At 42.1% G+C, this 12,713-nt stretch overlaps 3 protein-coding genes across 3 annotated transcripts; 1 reads left to right on the plus strand and 2 right to left on the minus strand.

The window, feature by feature from the left end:
- The first annotated feature begins 214 nt into the window (after positions 1–214).
- arl14 (ADP-ribosylation factor-like 14) lies at positions 215–3,141 on the plus strand. The gene has a single exon (XM_056421019.1). The coding sequence runs from the start codon at positions 2,473–2,475 to the stop codon at positions 3,004–3,006; it is 534 nt and encodes a 177-aa protein (XP_056276994.1). The 5' UTR covers positions 215–2,472; the 3' UTR covers positions 3,007–3,141.
- Positions 3,142–5,793: 2,652 nt separating this feature from the next.
- LOC130198284 (zona pellucida sperm-binding protein 3-like) lies at positions 5,794–8,240 on the minus strand. The gene is made up of 8 exons (XM_056421404.1): positions 7,772–8,240; positions 7,554–7,669; positions 7,328–7,431; positions 7,065–7,242; positions 6,867–6,984; positions 6,632–6,717; positions 6,219–6,436; positions 5,794–6,025 (listed from the first exon to the last, which is right to left on the minus strand). The coding sequence occupies exons 1-8, from the start codon at positions 8,168–8,170 to the stop codon at positions 5,922–5,924; spliced, it is 1,323 nt and encodes a 440-aa protein (XP_056277379.1). The 5' UTR covers positions 8,171–8,240; the 3' UTR covers positions 5,794–5,921.
- Positions 8,241–10,012: 1,772 nt separating this feature from the next.
- Positions 10,013–12,637, minus strand: zmp:0000001127 (interleukin-12 subunit alpha). Its single transcript, XM_056421138.1, has 7 exons — positions 12,119–12,637; positions 11,866–12,011; positions 11,688–11,774; positions 11,477–11,518; positions 10,681–10,803; positions 10,503–10,538; positions 10,013–10,269 (listed from the first exon to the last, which is right to left on the minus strand). The coding sequence occupies exons 1-7, from the start codon at positions 12,126–12,128 to the stop codon at positions 10,138–10,140; spliced, it is 576 nt and encodes a 191-aa protein (XP_056277113.1). The 5' UTR covers positions 12,129–12,637; the 3' UTR covers positions 10,013–10,137.
- Between the last annotated feature and the right edge of the window lie 76 nt (positions 12,638–12,713).

Consider the following 12,713-nt stretch of genomic DNA (forward strand, 5'->3'; position numbering starts at 1 on the left):
ACGAATATGTATTGTGTTCAAGCAGCTATAAGTTGCTCAGAGATATAGGTCATGTATACTGTGTTATATCATCTACAACGTCAGCAACATAATGAGGTGGTGAGAGAGGGAGGTTAGGGGGGTGAGAAGAGTGGGTGAGGGGTGGCACGTGACTTCTTGAGGGTTGCCGGGATGCATTTCGTCGCTCCACAAATGGCTTCCCATACAGACCACGACTGTGCGCTGCGGTCTGCAGGGCAACTTAACCCGGCTGCAGCCCCCAGGAGGGGCGCAGACAGCTCGGCAGCACTCCATGACGCAAAGTCGAGTGACGGTCTTTACCAGGTGGGGACACTCAGAATAGCTCGACCGGGCACTGATCCGAATACCAGTGTTGGAACATCCGGGCATCAAAGCAACAAAGTCAAATGCGTCACTCTACTTTACGGGAACCTGTTGTCGGGTTCTATAAGGATTTTGGCACTTGGTGAGGGACACAGAAGTGCGCGCGGGGCACCAGAGAAAGACACTTTGAACACACTCTGAACGGATTGCACACTTCTCTTTTGATTATTCAAAGTGAGTGTTTGAATTGAAGTCACAATGGGACAGCACAGCTCCAAGGCCTCCATCGAAGCGCGGGTGATTTTTCATCGCGTGGGCGCGTGTGAGCGAGAGGACCCGTGCTGTTCTCCGGCCTCCGTTGTCGGCATTGAGAAGAAGGTGACCAGCCAGTCGGCTTGTCCTCACCCGTCCCCACGGATGCTGGAGAAGTCAACCGTCCACTCTTGGACCCAAAGCCGCTGTGACACCGGGGGGCTAGTGTACGTGATGGACAATCCAACCGGGGGCGTGTGGGTGAAGCCGGGAGAGAATTGGACCCGATCTTGAAACGATCATTCAATCCGGTGAAATGCGAACGCGATTTTGGATGGAATCAAGTGAAGCACCGCGTGCTCGGACGCACTCAGTGTGTCCTTAAGCTGTGGAGTCTTCTGGGCAGCAGGAAGCCGCTGATTTGGGCTCCGGCGCTGATGTGCGCGCTCCATGGAGTCAAAGGGGATTTAAACTAGTCTCCACGACACGATGGAGTTGGCTGGACTGACCACTGCAATGTGTTGATTGAGTCTTTATGAGACATTATATTCAGGGTCAGATTGCACAACAGGAAGACTATAGTGGGGATGAAGAGTGACGTCATTTCATGCGCACTGAGAGAAACGTGTTTTCTTTGGAAACAGTGTTATTGTTATGCTATGATGTCTGTTTTAGTGAGGGTAAAACAATGAATGCACATTTATCTTTAAAAAGAATGTGGAGCAGATCCAATGAAAGTAATCTGGGTTCAGTCAGTAAGAAGTTGGACATGTTGTGAACGCATTGTGAGAACACATCAACCTGTTTAGAGGTTGTAAGTGCCAAATCTTTACAATGGCGGACCGAACTTCATTTATTTGTCCTTCCTTTTTTATTTGATTATGCTGATATGTATACTGTATATCATTGACCTACTTTTAAATGTGACTACATGTTTGTTCAGAACAGTCTCTCACCGCATGATGATTACCAACTGGGTTTATGTTTCCTTTTGTTTTTGAGAAGCTCTGAAACGTTATAGGTTGTTTGGGGAAGTGGGTCTGAGGGATACGACATCCATTTGACATGTTACATGAAGGTCAAGGTCAAGTGGATGTCAGGGTTGGACCTTATGGACTGTTGAAGTGTAGGATATAATGACTTCAAAGAAAAAACACAATTATTGTATTTATTTTACTTTATAGAGAAGACTATCGCTGGTTCAGTTAAAAAAAACTGCATTTATTTCTTTGGCAGGTGAAGTCTGGATATCGTTGTTGTTGTTTACCATTGATTGCTGATCACTGAGGCAACTATAGTGTTCCAAGTGAGATTACAATGCCTAAATATGTGCCAAAATGTAATTTGTAGGCAAATAATTGAGCAACAATGAACCCATGACACACCATGGTCCATATAAACAAACAAATGACTCATTATTTCTAATTCGGAAGTGGATTTTATTCTCATGAGAATCATAACTGAAGCACTGTTGAGCAAGAATGTCTGATTGTCTTTAGTGTGTTTAAACTCTGTGAACTTAAGTATAACTTATCTTAAGTATAACTTAACTTATACGTTTTTCAGTCAAGTAACTTAGGATAACCTTTTGTAACCTTTATTCATGACAAGATCGGCCCATTGTCATTGTATAAAAAGTGAACAATATACTGTTTAACAGTGCAATGTTTGCCCACTCTACTCAAACCGCGTGTATAAACAAGGGAACTCCTCTGGTTGGCGCACACTTTGCACCCTGGTGTGGCGCCTTATCGGTGAGCGTGAGTTAGTCCGCGTGGAGCTAATGGCTGATCTATTAAATTCCGGGCAACGCACACAGCAAACACTCCAATACAGCACTTCACGTGCATGTGCCTGTCCCACTCGAGTTGACTGTCTCTCTATCTCCACGTCACCATGGGACTGCGAGGGTCCAAACAACCAGAAGCCCTGCACGTTCTCCTGCTGGGTTTGGACAACTCTGGGAAAACGACTCTCCTCTACAAACTGAAGCTCAACGCGTGCGTCACCACCGTTCCCACCATCGGCTTCAACGTGGAAATGCTCGAGGCGAAGAAGAACGGGAAGAACACGGCTCTAACCGTGTGGGATGTCGGCGGCCAGAGGAGGATGCGCGAGCACTGGCCGAGTTTCCACCAGGACGCGGCGGCGGTCGTGTTCGTCGTGGACAGCTCGGGCCGGGAGCGTCTGGAGGAGGCGCGGAGGGAGCTGGAGTACACGCTGAAGAGCGAGCTGCTGCGGGGCCGGCCGCTGGTGCTGCTCGCCAACAAGCAGGACGTGAACGGCGCTCTGACTGCCACGGAAATCAAGGACATGTTTAGCATGAGGAACATGTGCTCGGGGCGGGATTGGTTCGTTCAGCCTTGTTCCGCCTCGACGGGATTTGGACTTGAAGAAGCCTTCAGGCGAGTGGTCCAGATGGTCAAATGACACGTCGACATTTATTTTGTACGCGATATTTAAAAAAAAATTGATGATATGACAGCAAACAAAATCATTTTTGAAATAAGTTTGTAAATCCAAAACCCTTCTTACCAACAATAAATCATATTGAATGAGATCGGACCTTTTGGTTAAGTCACTTCTTTTGTACGCATGCACAGTTTGAACAACAGCATCGTGCAAACTGCTTAAGAGTGAGTGAAACAATTAGGCTACTTCCTGTGACACTAATGGATACCACATGAAACACAAGATACCGTGAAGTATATCACCATGCATTAGAAGCCCCTTTGAGTCCCACGGACACATAATAAGATACTGCAGAATAATTTGTTTTACCAGGGTGCATCTTATATCTTCAATTAGTAAGCAGCATTCACTGGGCCCGGCATTTGGATTACACTCTTGGGTTTATAAAGCCTCCATTGTTACATCATCAATATCAGCGAATAACAAAGACAAGTGCATGTATAATCTGTTTACTGCAGTTTGAAAACAACACATTTGCTGGCGTCATAAAGCAGTTATACATGTTGAAGAATAAGTAGTAGTTTTATAATAGTCCATTCGAGTATGTAGTGGAAAATCATTCGTGATGAATTAAAGAGTCGAAAGGGGATTTTTTTCACGACATGGCAACCCCAAAGTTATGCTTACTCGTGTTTTATTTCTGATTAAGCATTACACTATCTGATGTATTACATTCGCAAAGCCATTAATAAAGGATTCCTTTAAAAAAAAATACATTTAACCAATAACTTGAACATTGATAGTGCCTCTCTTAATCTGCAGAGGCGCTTCTCGTATCGATCCTCACAGTCGAGACTGCAGCAGGGAAAATACTCGACAACGTCCTGGGCCGTTTGTGTGTTTCTGAAATGTCCATTGCGACGAATATAACCTCAAATGTCGAATACATGTTGAAACCGTGACTAATCGAACTGACCTCCTCGTCCTGTAGCTTGTCCCATGTGGTACTCCTGCCGTCCTCTGCCCCCATGGCACACCGTTTCTTCATATGTCGGCAGGCGTTTGCATTCTTCGTATGAGGGCAGCTGAGAAGCAGGAGCCGGATCCACCGAGCCAGTCGGTGCACTGCTCTCCATGAGCGGATCCTGTGAAGTGGTAACTGTTGGGTGTCCGCTGTGAGGCGGGGTGAGCTGCCTGGATCTGGAACACAACATTCGCTGGACAAAGTATCCCGCAGCGAAGAGAAGCAGCATAATAAGCACCCCAGAAAGTTTCCGAGTGACCATCGCGATGTTGTAGTAGGTGTTGTCCATGAACTGCTTGCAACAGGTGACGGCCTTGGTGTCGTTACCCTGCGCGCAGCAGACCTGGTCATCCCGACAAATGTCCAGTCCACATTTTCGGATGGCATGCACAGTCGTGCGAAAGAGAAAGAAAACGGTGAACACCGACAGGGCTCGGCATTTGTAGAAAAGCATCGTGGTCGTATCCAAATGGAGAAATGATTAAGTGAACCTCGTTGGTAAAGCTTTGGGGGAAAAGTGCAGGGCGAGACGATTCACTTAATAGGCTGAAAGATGCGCTGGCTGAAACGCTGACGCATCAGAGCCATCATAGACGCGTCGCGTGGCCAGAGGTCCGAAAAACACAGAAAAAAAGAAGGATGCCAAACAGCCTCAAAACAAAACGATATGCAAAAAAATTTCACCCATAGAATATTATGCACTCATATACATCTCGACTATATTGTGAGCTAAGCACACAGCTGCATGTCTCATAGAATATGCTAATAAGTTTGACATTCACTCCTAAGTGTACTTTAATGTGCCCGTTATTTATTATGCACTTAGCGGTTATATGGATGCCGTCCAGCAAATCGTAAACACAGTCCTCCAAAGAATGGCTTATTCGTTGGATACAAGTAAACAGGCGCCGAGGACATCGACCAGTCCGCTCAGGAGCTCGGGACAATGACCCGACGATTAATTGTAGAGGTTGGAGGGGACATTGATAGCAAAGGTCCGCAGAAGGCGCGGTTGATGTTTCAGGACCATGGACAGCGCTCGCCACGCCCACAGGGAAACAACGGAGGGGCGCTGCGAGATGCTGACAGCTTGACACAAATCAAATGTTCTCGATGGCAAAAGCCCGAAGCGTTTCCACATGAAATATTAATACTGGTGTACATTAAGGGGTCAAAGTCCGGTCTTTTCTTAAAAGGTTTCAATGGCTTGGTGGCCGTCCATTAAAGCTGATTAGTATGGGATTCTTTAAGTGCAACGCACCGACGCATAGGGGAGGCAGCCACAACAGCAATTAGCAAATGGGCTTCTTTTTTTTCCAAGAGAATAAATCCAATTAAAATACAAACATAGAGTCAAGTGACCACACATTGTTCCTGATTGTGTATAGACAGCTTTTCATATTGCTGCATATACCCTCACATTGAGTCATCAATAATGATGGCTGTGGGTAGTAATGGAGGGAAAGTGCTCCCTAATAGCATGTTTGCTTTTCTCCTCTGATCAAAATAGCTGGTCTTATGTCAGATGAATGTTTACAGTGGTGGTTGAATTTGTGTTAAAAACACACAATGCATCCTTTTGACAACCTCTTGTGCTTGGGCCTAATGACTTGAGTGCAACAAACCCAATGCTAATTAAATTGTTTGCTACAGGCATATCAAGTTCTTGGCGAAGAACTAAAGGACACTGGATTTTGTAAATATCAGCTGTCAAATAATTGAGAATTACTATGAGCATTTGTATAGAGAAAAAGTTAATGTAAAATACTTATTGCAAAGGAATCAGATTTTATTTCAGGGACGGTAGCATTTCAAATTAATCTTGGCATTTACAAGAGTTCCATCCAAAATGTTCTTGTCCTTTATAAAGGCAGCAATGATATCATTCTCCACTCTGCCATCTCGAGTCTCAGGTGGTCCCGTTCTTTGGTGAACGCAATTTGTAGTCAGACGCCCTTTTGTTGATTTGGACAGATTGCTGTACAGTCATGGGTCCCAGTTGAACACTTCGTTCTGTAAAACAAACCATTAAAACATTTTAAATGTCTCTTTCAGCAGCACTAAAAGTTACATGAATGGATGCAAATAAACTCAAGATCTTAAAAGCTGGTGAAAACGGGAATGCCTTTGTGCTCAACCGAATACATACTATGCATAATGTTTGCATTTCATAAACAGTTCTATAAAACAATAATTTAGATTTCACCATTTTGTAGAGTATTCTGCTGGTTGTGGAGAACTCCGGGACGAAAACGGAAATAATTGGCAGGGCTTTGGTCGGGTCGTTCCTCCGGTGACGTCTTGGAGGGCCGTGCTTGGGAGCTGATGGTTGTTTTGAGGGCTTCTGTGGGCAGAGGCTCCTCAGCCCGGTAGGAGGCGTCGCAGCTTCTACATGCCTGGTCGTTCCCATCAATTGATCTCCATCTGAAGAAGGCGTTGATGTTAAAGATTTAGAGAACTCACTTATGTGACAATAGTGAGGTCATTGGTGACATGTTTTATGGACGGGGAAGCGGTTTCAGATGCGTTGGCATAAAAAAAAGAAAAAAAAAAGAGGTATAAATGTGAATCTTTCTGATAATACGGCGGAGTAGGGATCACGCTTGATAAGTAAAATACCTGTTCTCGATTAGCGAGCAGGCCCGGTTTTCAGAGCTGCCGGCTAACCTGACTGGAACAGCCCTCAGGTAGCAGGTGATGTAGACCTGCGTGAAAGTTTAGTGGCAAAGATGATAAAGTTAATTAAAAAAGGTCCCATGTGTATTGAACTGAAAGTCTACTATTGTTCATCTTACAACCTTCAGTAAAAAAGGAACACTTAAAGTCCGTGCCAAATGAAGGAACATTAACCAACCCAATTGCTGGGCTCCTGGTGGAATCTGAAGGCCTCGAGTTGAAACCTCAGCTTGTGCTCTTCAAGTCTTGGGAGGAAATGGGAGCTGGAATTTGTCAGGTAAGCATCAGCAAGACATCTGTTGGGGCAGCAAGTGATGAGAACAGGGATCATGTTCACTCCAAAAGGTGAGGTTTAAGACTCGGTTGTGGAGCTCACCCAAAATGCTCAATAAAGTCATATCTTAATGTAGCCTCTGCATCAGGAGTTGCCGTGGCAACACAGTGCTCAACGTAGACTCGCAAGGGCATGTGATGACCCACAATGGCAGAAACTTCAACATTAATGGGGTCACCCAGGAAGTAGGAAACGGATCCCCTCTGAAACTGCCAATCATCTGAAAATGAGAAGTAAAAAAATTAACACAGAACTATCCTGAAAACAGAAAAAAATAAATGCCATCAATTATCTCCTTTTAGTACCAGTCATGAGCAGCAGATTGAAGTCTATGTGATCCTCTGACGAGACCCTGGAGACGAGCGGAAGCCAGGTGGGCTGCAGGGGAATGGCAGCAACAGCACACCTCCTGAAAAGAAACAGCCCCTTAGCTTTAAGATACATGTTTAGCGTTGTGCAAATGAAACAATAAATAAATGCCTAAATCAAAACAGCTGGTTCCACCTACCGTCATCTAGACACAGTACTTACTTTTCATAATGACATTGGACTGGAATTTTTGCTTCATTCAGTCGAAGCAAGTCATCAGGTGAAGGTTTAGGCGAGTAGATTAGGACATTGGAATAGATTATCTTCTCTTTTGTCGACTGAAAGAAAAAAAAGAGTGGAGACAGAGACATGCTTTTAATCCTAAAGTCACCACAGAGACTTTCTGACAAGGTCACGTAAAAATAAAAGTAGACACTTACAGAGAGTTTAGTTCCACAATCTTGCAGGAAGGCCTGGATGGTGAATTCCGCCTCTCCCGAGGAGACTGCCCCGCATTCACTCCCTTCGCTCACCGAGCCCGAGCCCAGGCGCAGATGTCTGGCGTCCACCTGGAGGCCCGTGTCAAACATGTCCGCCTGCACCACGACGCGCATCGAGTCGGGGTGGCAGTTGACCACGACGGGGCGAGGCGGCGCATGGGCCGGCGCGCTCTGCTGCGGCTTGCCCGGAGTCGTCTGAGGCTGGTTGTAACGAACCCTGCTCGGGGTGAGAGATCTCGCTGTGGCGCTGGAGCCTCGGCTGGACGCCAGCCAGCTTTCTGCGAGCGTGGAAACTGAGAGAAGCACCGTAAGCCACAAAGGGGAGAAGTTGCAGTCCATTGTTGACCTCGGACAGGTATGGCTGCAGTCGTCCGGCGGCCTGTGAAGATGCCACCACAGCTGTGCGCGGTTTATCAACCCTCAACGCACCTGGCAGCAGGTGTGACTGATTACAAGCCAGTTCTCACTGCGCATGTCTGTTGCTAATTACTTGACACGTGTCAACGTCGGAGTGTGAAGCGTTTTTAGTTCATGTCAGTGTTCAACAACTTTAGATAACAACTTCTTTGTTCGTGTTTTAGTAGCATGGTCCTCTGACTAAGCCGGACTTGCTATAATCTATTTGTTTCACTAGGTGACGCCACAACTACAAGTTTATCTGCGTCGACACGGTTGAGTTACATTGAGTAAATCCTCTCAGCTGTATCATGTCAGTTCTTTAACTACGTGTTCTTAGTTTATTCTCGGGTTTTCTTTTTGCTTTGAGGTTTGTCTTAATTATTAAATATTATTAAAATCTACACATATGACATTTATATTAGTATACGTTGTTTTACGTAGGTTGTTGAAGCTGCATGAAGCCTGAGAGGAAGTTATCTTTAGGAAGTTACAAAGCAAATCAAAAGTAATTTAACATTCTGCTAAAAAAAAATGCTGAATTGAGCATCAGCCATAAGGCATCATATTACAGCTCTTTGTGGAAAACATGCAAATATGACATGCTTTTTACATATTTTGTATTCTTATGCATTAACAAAGTATTGATGGGTTTAATACATGTCTGCTTGTGTGGTGGACTTTGTGAAATATGAGTATATTAAATAAGTGTTTTGCTCAGTGAGCCCTGCGTGTTCATAAAAATGCATTGTTATTATTATTATTATTATTATTATTATTATCATCATCACATGCATTCAGATGTTCTGCCTGACTACTTCCCCCATACACGTTTTGAACATCATCTCTCTCTCTCAACCAGCCGCCACATCTCGGTTGTGCCAATACCGATGAAAGGATGCAAGTTGAAACCAAAAGCTCGGTTTCACTTTCAGGCAACGTGGCATATATGCCCTTTCAAAATATAGGAAAAAAGTGCCCAACTATAGAAACTGAAGGTTGAGGTGAGCACACATCAGTTCATTTAGTGGAACCATGAAAACATCACGGCGTCTTCAGCTGAATGAGAAAACCTCAGGTGGACCATCCAGTGTTAATTCTGTTTTATTTGTAAACGTATGGTCAACAGACACCTGGCTGTGTGTTGGACTCCAGCTCTAAACTAGTCCTTCTTTTAAAGCTCACATCTTAACTTGCGTTCCATTTCACGTTTATTAATAAACTCCCAAAACAGACACTGTTTGGGCTTTCACATCCTTCTGAACACCAGAGGCTGTTGGCTGTCACCTGATAGTTGATATAAGTTGTTTATTAACACTAGACTTTTCATATGAAGTGTAAAAAAACACTACATTGCATTTATTCAGACATATACTCTTCTCAATTAGAGCAAATGCAGATATTCCTGTCAATCATATTGTTGTTTTGTGGCTGCAATAGAATATGAAACTATAGCTGTAAAAAGAGAGAAAGTCCAATGACTGACTTAGATCAATATTTATTAGCTTTGAATATGAAATGTCTTTATCAAAAAGCATACTATCACACAGAAATATATATATATATATTAAATAAAAAATAAAAAACAAGTGAATAAATGAATGACAAATCAGCAGGATTGATGCAGGATAAATATTTTTTATTCATTTGGTGATTCTTGGAACCAATTAATAACACAACAATAAATAGTAGAAAATAATATCATCATAGATGAATAAATAACAATCAGTTTGTAAATAAACTTTTTAAATACATACTTCAACACACCATTTTGATGTCAAATATAAGTTACATGATTGCATAAATAATAAATATGTGCTCTTAAAAAGTGATGGAGTAGATTATCGTAACATGAAGCGCTCCTGTAGTTGGAGTGATCTATATGAAACTACTCTATGCGTGAGAGCGTCTCATTTAGTGTGTTCACCGGAGTTCATGTATGCAATGGCTCTGTTTATTGTGATGCTGCGGACCTGGAAGCCCTTCAGCACTTTGCAGAGGCTCAGTCGTTCATCGTAGGTGCTCGAACGCTCTGCAGGAGCCTTAAAGAAGAAACACAGAGGAATTATTAAATCGTGTATCACATCTCGACTATGACTGTTCTTCCAAAATAAGTTTAGAGTTTTAATGATCTTTTAAATCTTTGATTCATTTACAAACAAACACTGATTAAGTTACATTTCAAAATGACAAGGCAAAGGACAGCGTTTCTTTAGAGCTGTGTGGGGGAATGTTCTGAAATGATGGTAATGGGGTGAATCATGAGATCTCTTACCTCCTTTGAGAGCAGCTGAGACCACTGGAAGCAGTTCTGTTGAGAGCAAACGTCTGTCATGAGCAATTCAATAATTCACAAGACATGGCTATTCATCTAAACTGTGGCAGTTGGATGCAGTCATTCAGTTATGTCCTAATATTGGTGGAGGTGAACGGTGCATTGGGTTGAAATGTACCTCCATGATTTCTCTGAGTCTGAACAGAACAGTTAGAGCCAGTCTGCTGTCACGGTTCGGCTGAGCAGCAAAGAATTTATAGTAGTGATGTAAATCATCCCCAATGTTTGTCAGACATGACTCCTGGATGGAAAAACAGCAAAGACAATAGTCAAGACAACATATACATGTGTATATATACTCACTGAACACTTGTATAATCTAATTTAGCCCTTTGGGACTTTCATTTCTTTTTCAGAAATGTGTAAATCCAATTAAATGTTTATTATTAAAGTCATTCGTAAAGGTGGTGTTGTACTAGAATACATTATATTGAGAGTTGTTTCTATTTTTGGTTCAACTATTTGTATACTGAACATTAGAAACCTCTGATTTTATTCTTATTCATCTAATCTTATTTAGTCCTGGACAACATTATCTCTAATATGACCTATAGGGGCTAAAAGATATACCTCTGAATAAAACATATATGACCATTAGAAATGTAACACTATAGGCATTATAAAAGTACATTAAGAGGACAAACATGTGTCTGATTGCATTAGATTATCTAGGTGTATCTAATGATGTGGACACCGTATGTATAAACTCATCACAATACAGTTGTAGTTTTGTTAAAGGTCTAAATGTAAATTTAACATCAAAATGTAACGTCTAAATGTAAATTTAACGTCTAAATTTAAAAGTCTGACAAAATAATGTAATGGCTTTTTCAAATATATATCAAAATAGAAAGATACAACTGTAAGAAAATATGTGTTGTTAATACAGAGCAGAGTCAAAGAGCACAGCCTACCTGATCAAACTGTGTCTTGACTATTCCTGAGCATGTTGATTCCTGTGGGACGAACAGAGCATCATTTACATATGGCCAAGAATAAATTTTTTATGAATAGTTATTTTGTCTTTAACAATCATTTATTATTTAAATTTAGACAATGTTGCTGCGTCTCACATTTTAAATACATAAAATGAAACATGAATACAAACATATATTTTCGTTGTACCTTTGGTGCGCACACAGACGGCGTCTTCGTCTCCATGTTCAGCTCCACACTCTCCTTGCTGCAGTTGATTCCATTGAACAGTTTATTCTAGCAAATGAGAAGATTATGTTTTGAACGATGAATGAAATACACATTATATAAGTAAATTGTACAAGTCCATTGTGTCTGGTTGGTATACCTGTTTGAGTACTTCAGTGATGTTCTGTAGAAGTGCCCGTGCGTCTCCAACACAGGATTCTCTCAGCGGTCCTTTACTCGCCACGGGCACAGACTGGCTGACCTGAGCACAGGTGAGCACAAGGAGCAGCAGTGCAGGAGTGAAGTCTGACAAAAACAAACATAAAACACAGTTAGAATATAGTAAAACTACAAGTTAAAATACTTTGTTGCAAAAAGACAATACTGTTCAGTCTGGTTTACATAATACTCACAGAGTGTCATCTTGGATAGACTTCAGAGTCTTTGTTGTAACTGACTCAACACAGACATCCTTAAGTGTTTTATAGCCTGGCTGATGAAGGGGCTTTCCTCATCATACAGCCGTGTGTTCACACTTAGGTGTACAGCGAAGGTTGTAATTTTCCCCTATAGCATTAAATGCTTTGGTGAAACTGGAATTAACACAAGCAGTGATGAGTAATTGAGCTTCACAGTGGTAACTGTTGACATTTCAATAGTGAAAGCAGTATGGTGAGGGCTATTCAATATCTGCCATGTGTATCAATCATCACAACAAAACACATTTCATTTCATTCAAGTGCCAAACCGAAAAAAAGCCTTTAATCAGATGATTTTTTTTGTAATCGTAAATGAATTAAGATAAATAATTTAGAACAGTGTTTGTTCAATAAGCCAACCAGAATGTAATTTCATGTATTCCATGTATGTATACAATGTTGTTTTTTCAGTTAATATAAATAGATGTGTATATTGTCATTTTGTCTTTAATGTTAAATATCTAATTTCCAGATAATGAAAACATGCTGGGCAGCCATCTGAGGTATAAATATTGCATTTATTTTTTCA

Source organism: Pseudoliparis swirei, chromosome 8 (assembly GCF_029220125.1).
Source record: "Pseudoliparis swirei isolate HS2019 ecotype Mariana Trench chromosome 8, NWPU_hadal_v1, whole genome shotgun sequence".
In the NCBI taxonomy this organism is placed as follows: Eukaryota; Metazoa; Chordata; class Actinopteri; order Perciformes; family Liparidae; genus Pseudoliparis; species Pseudoliparis swirei.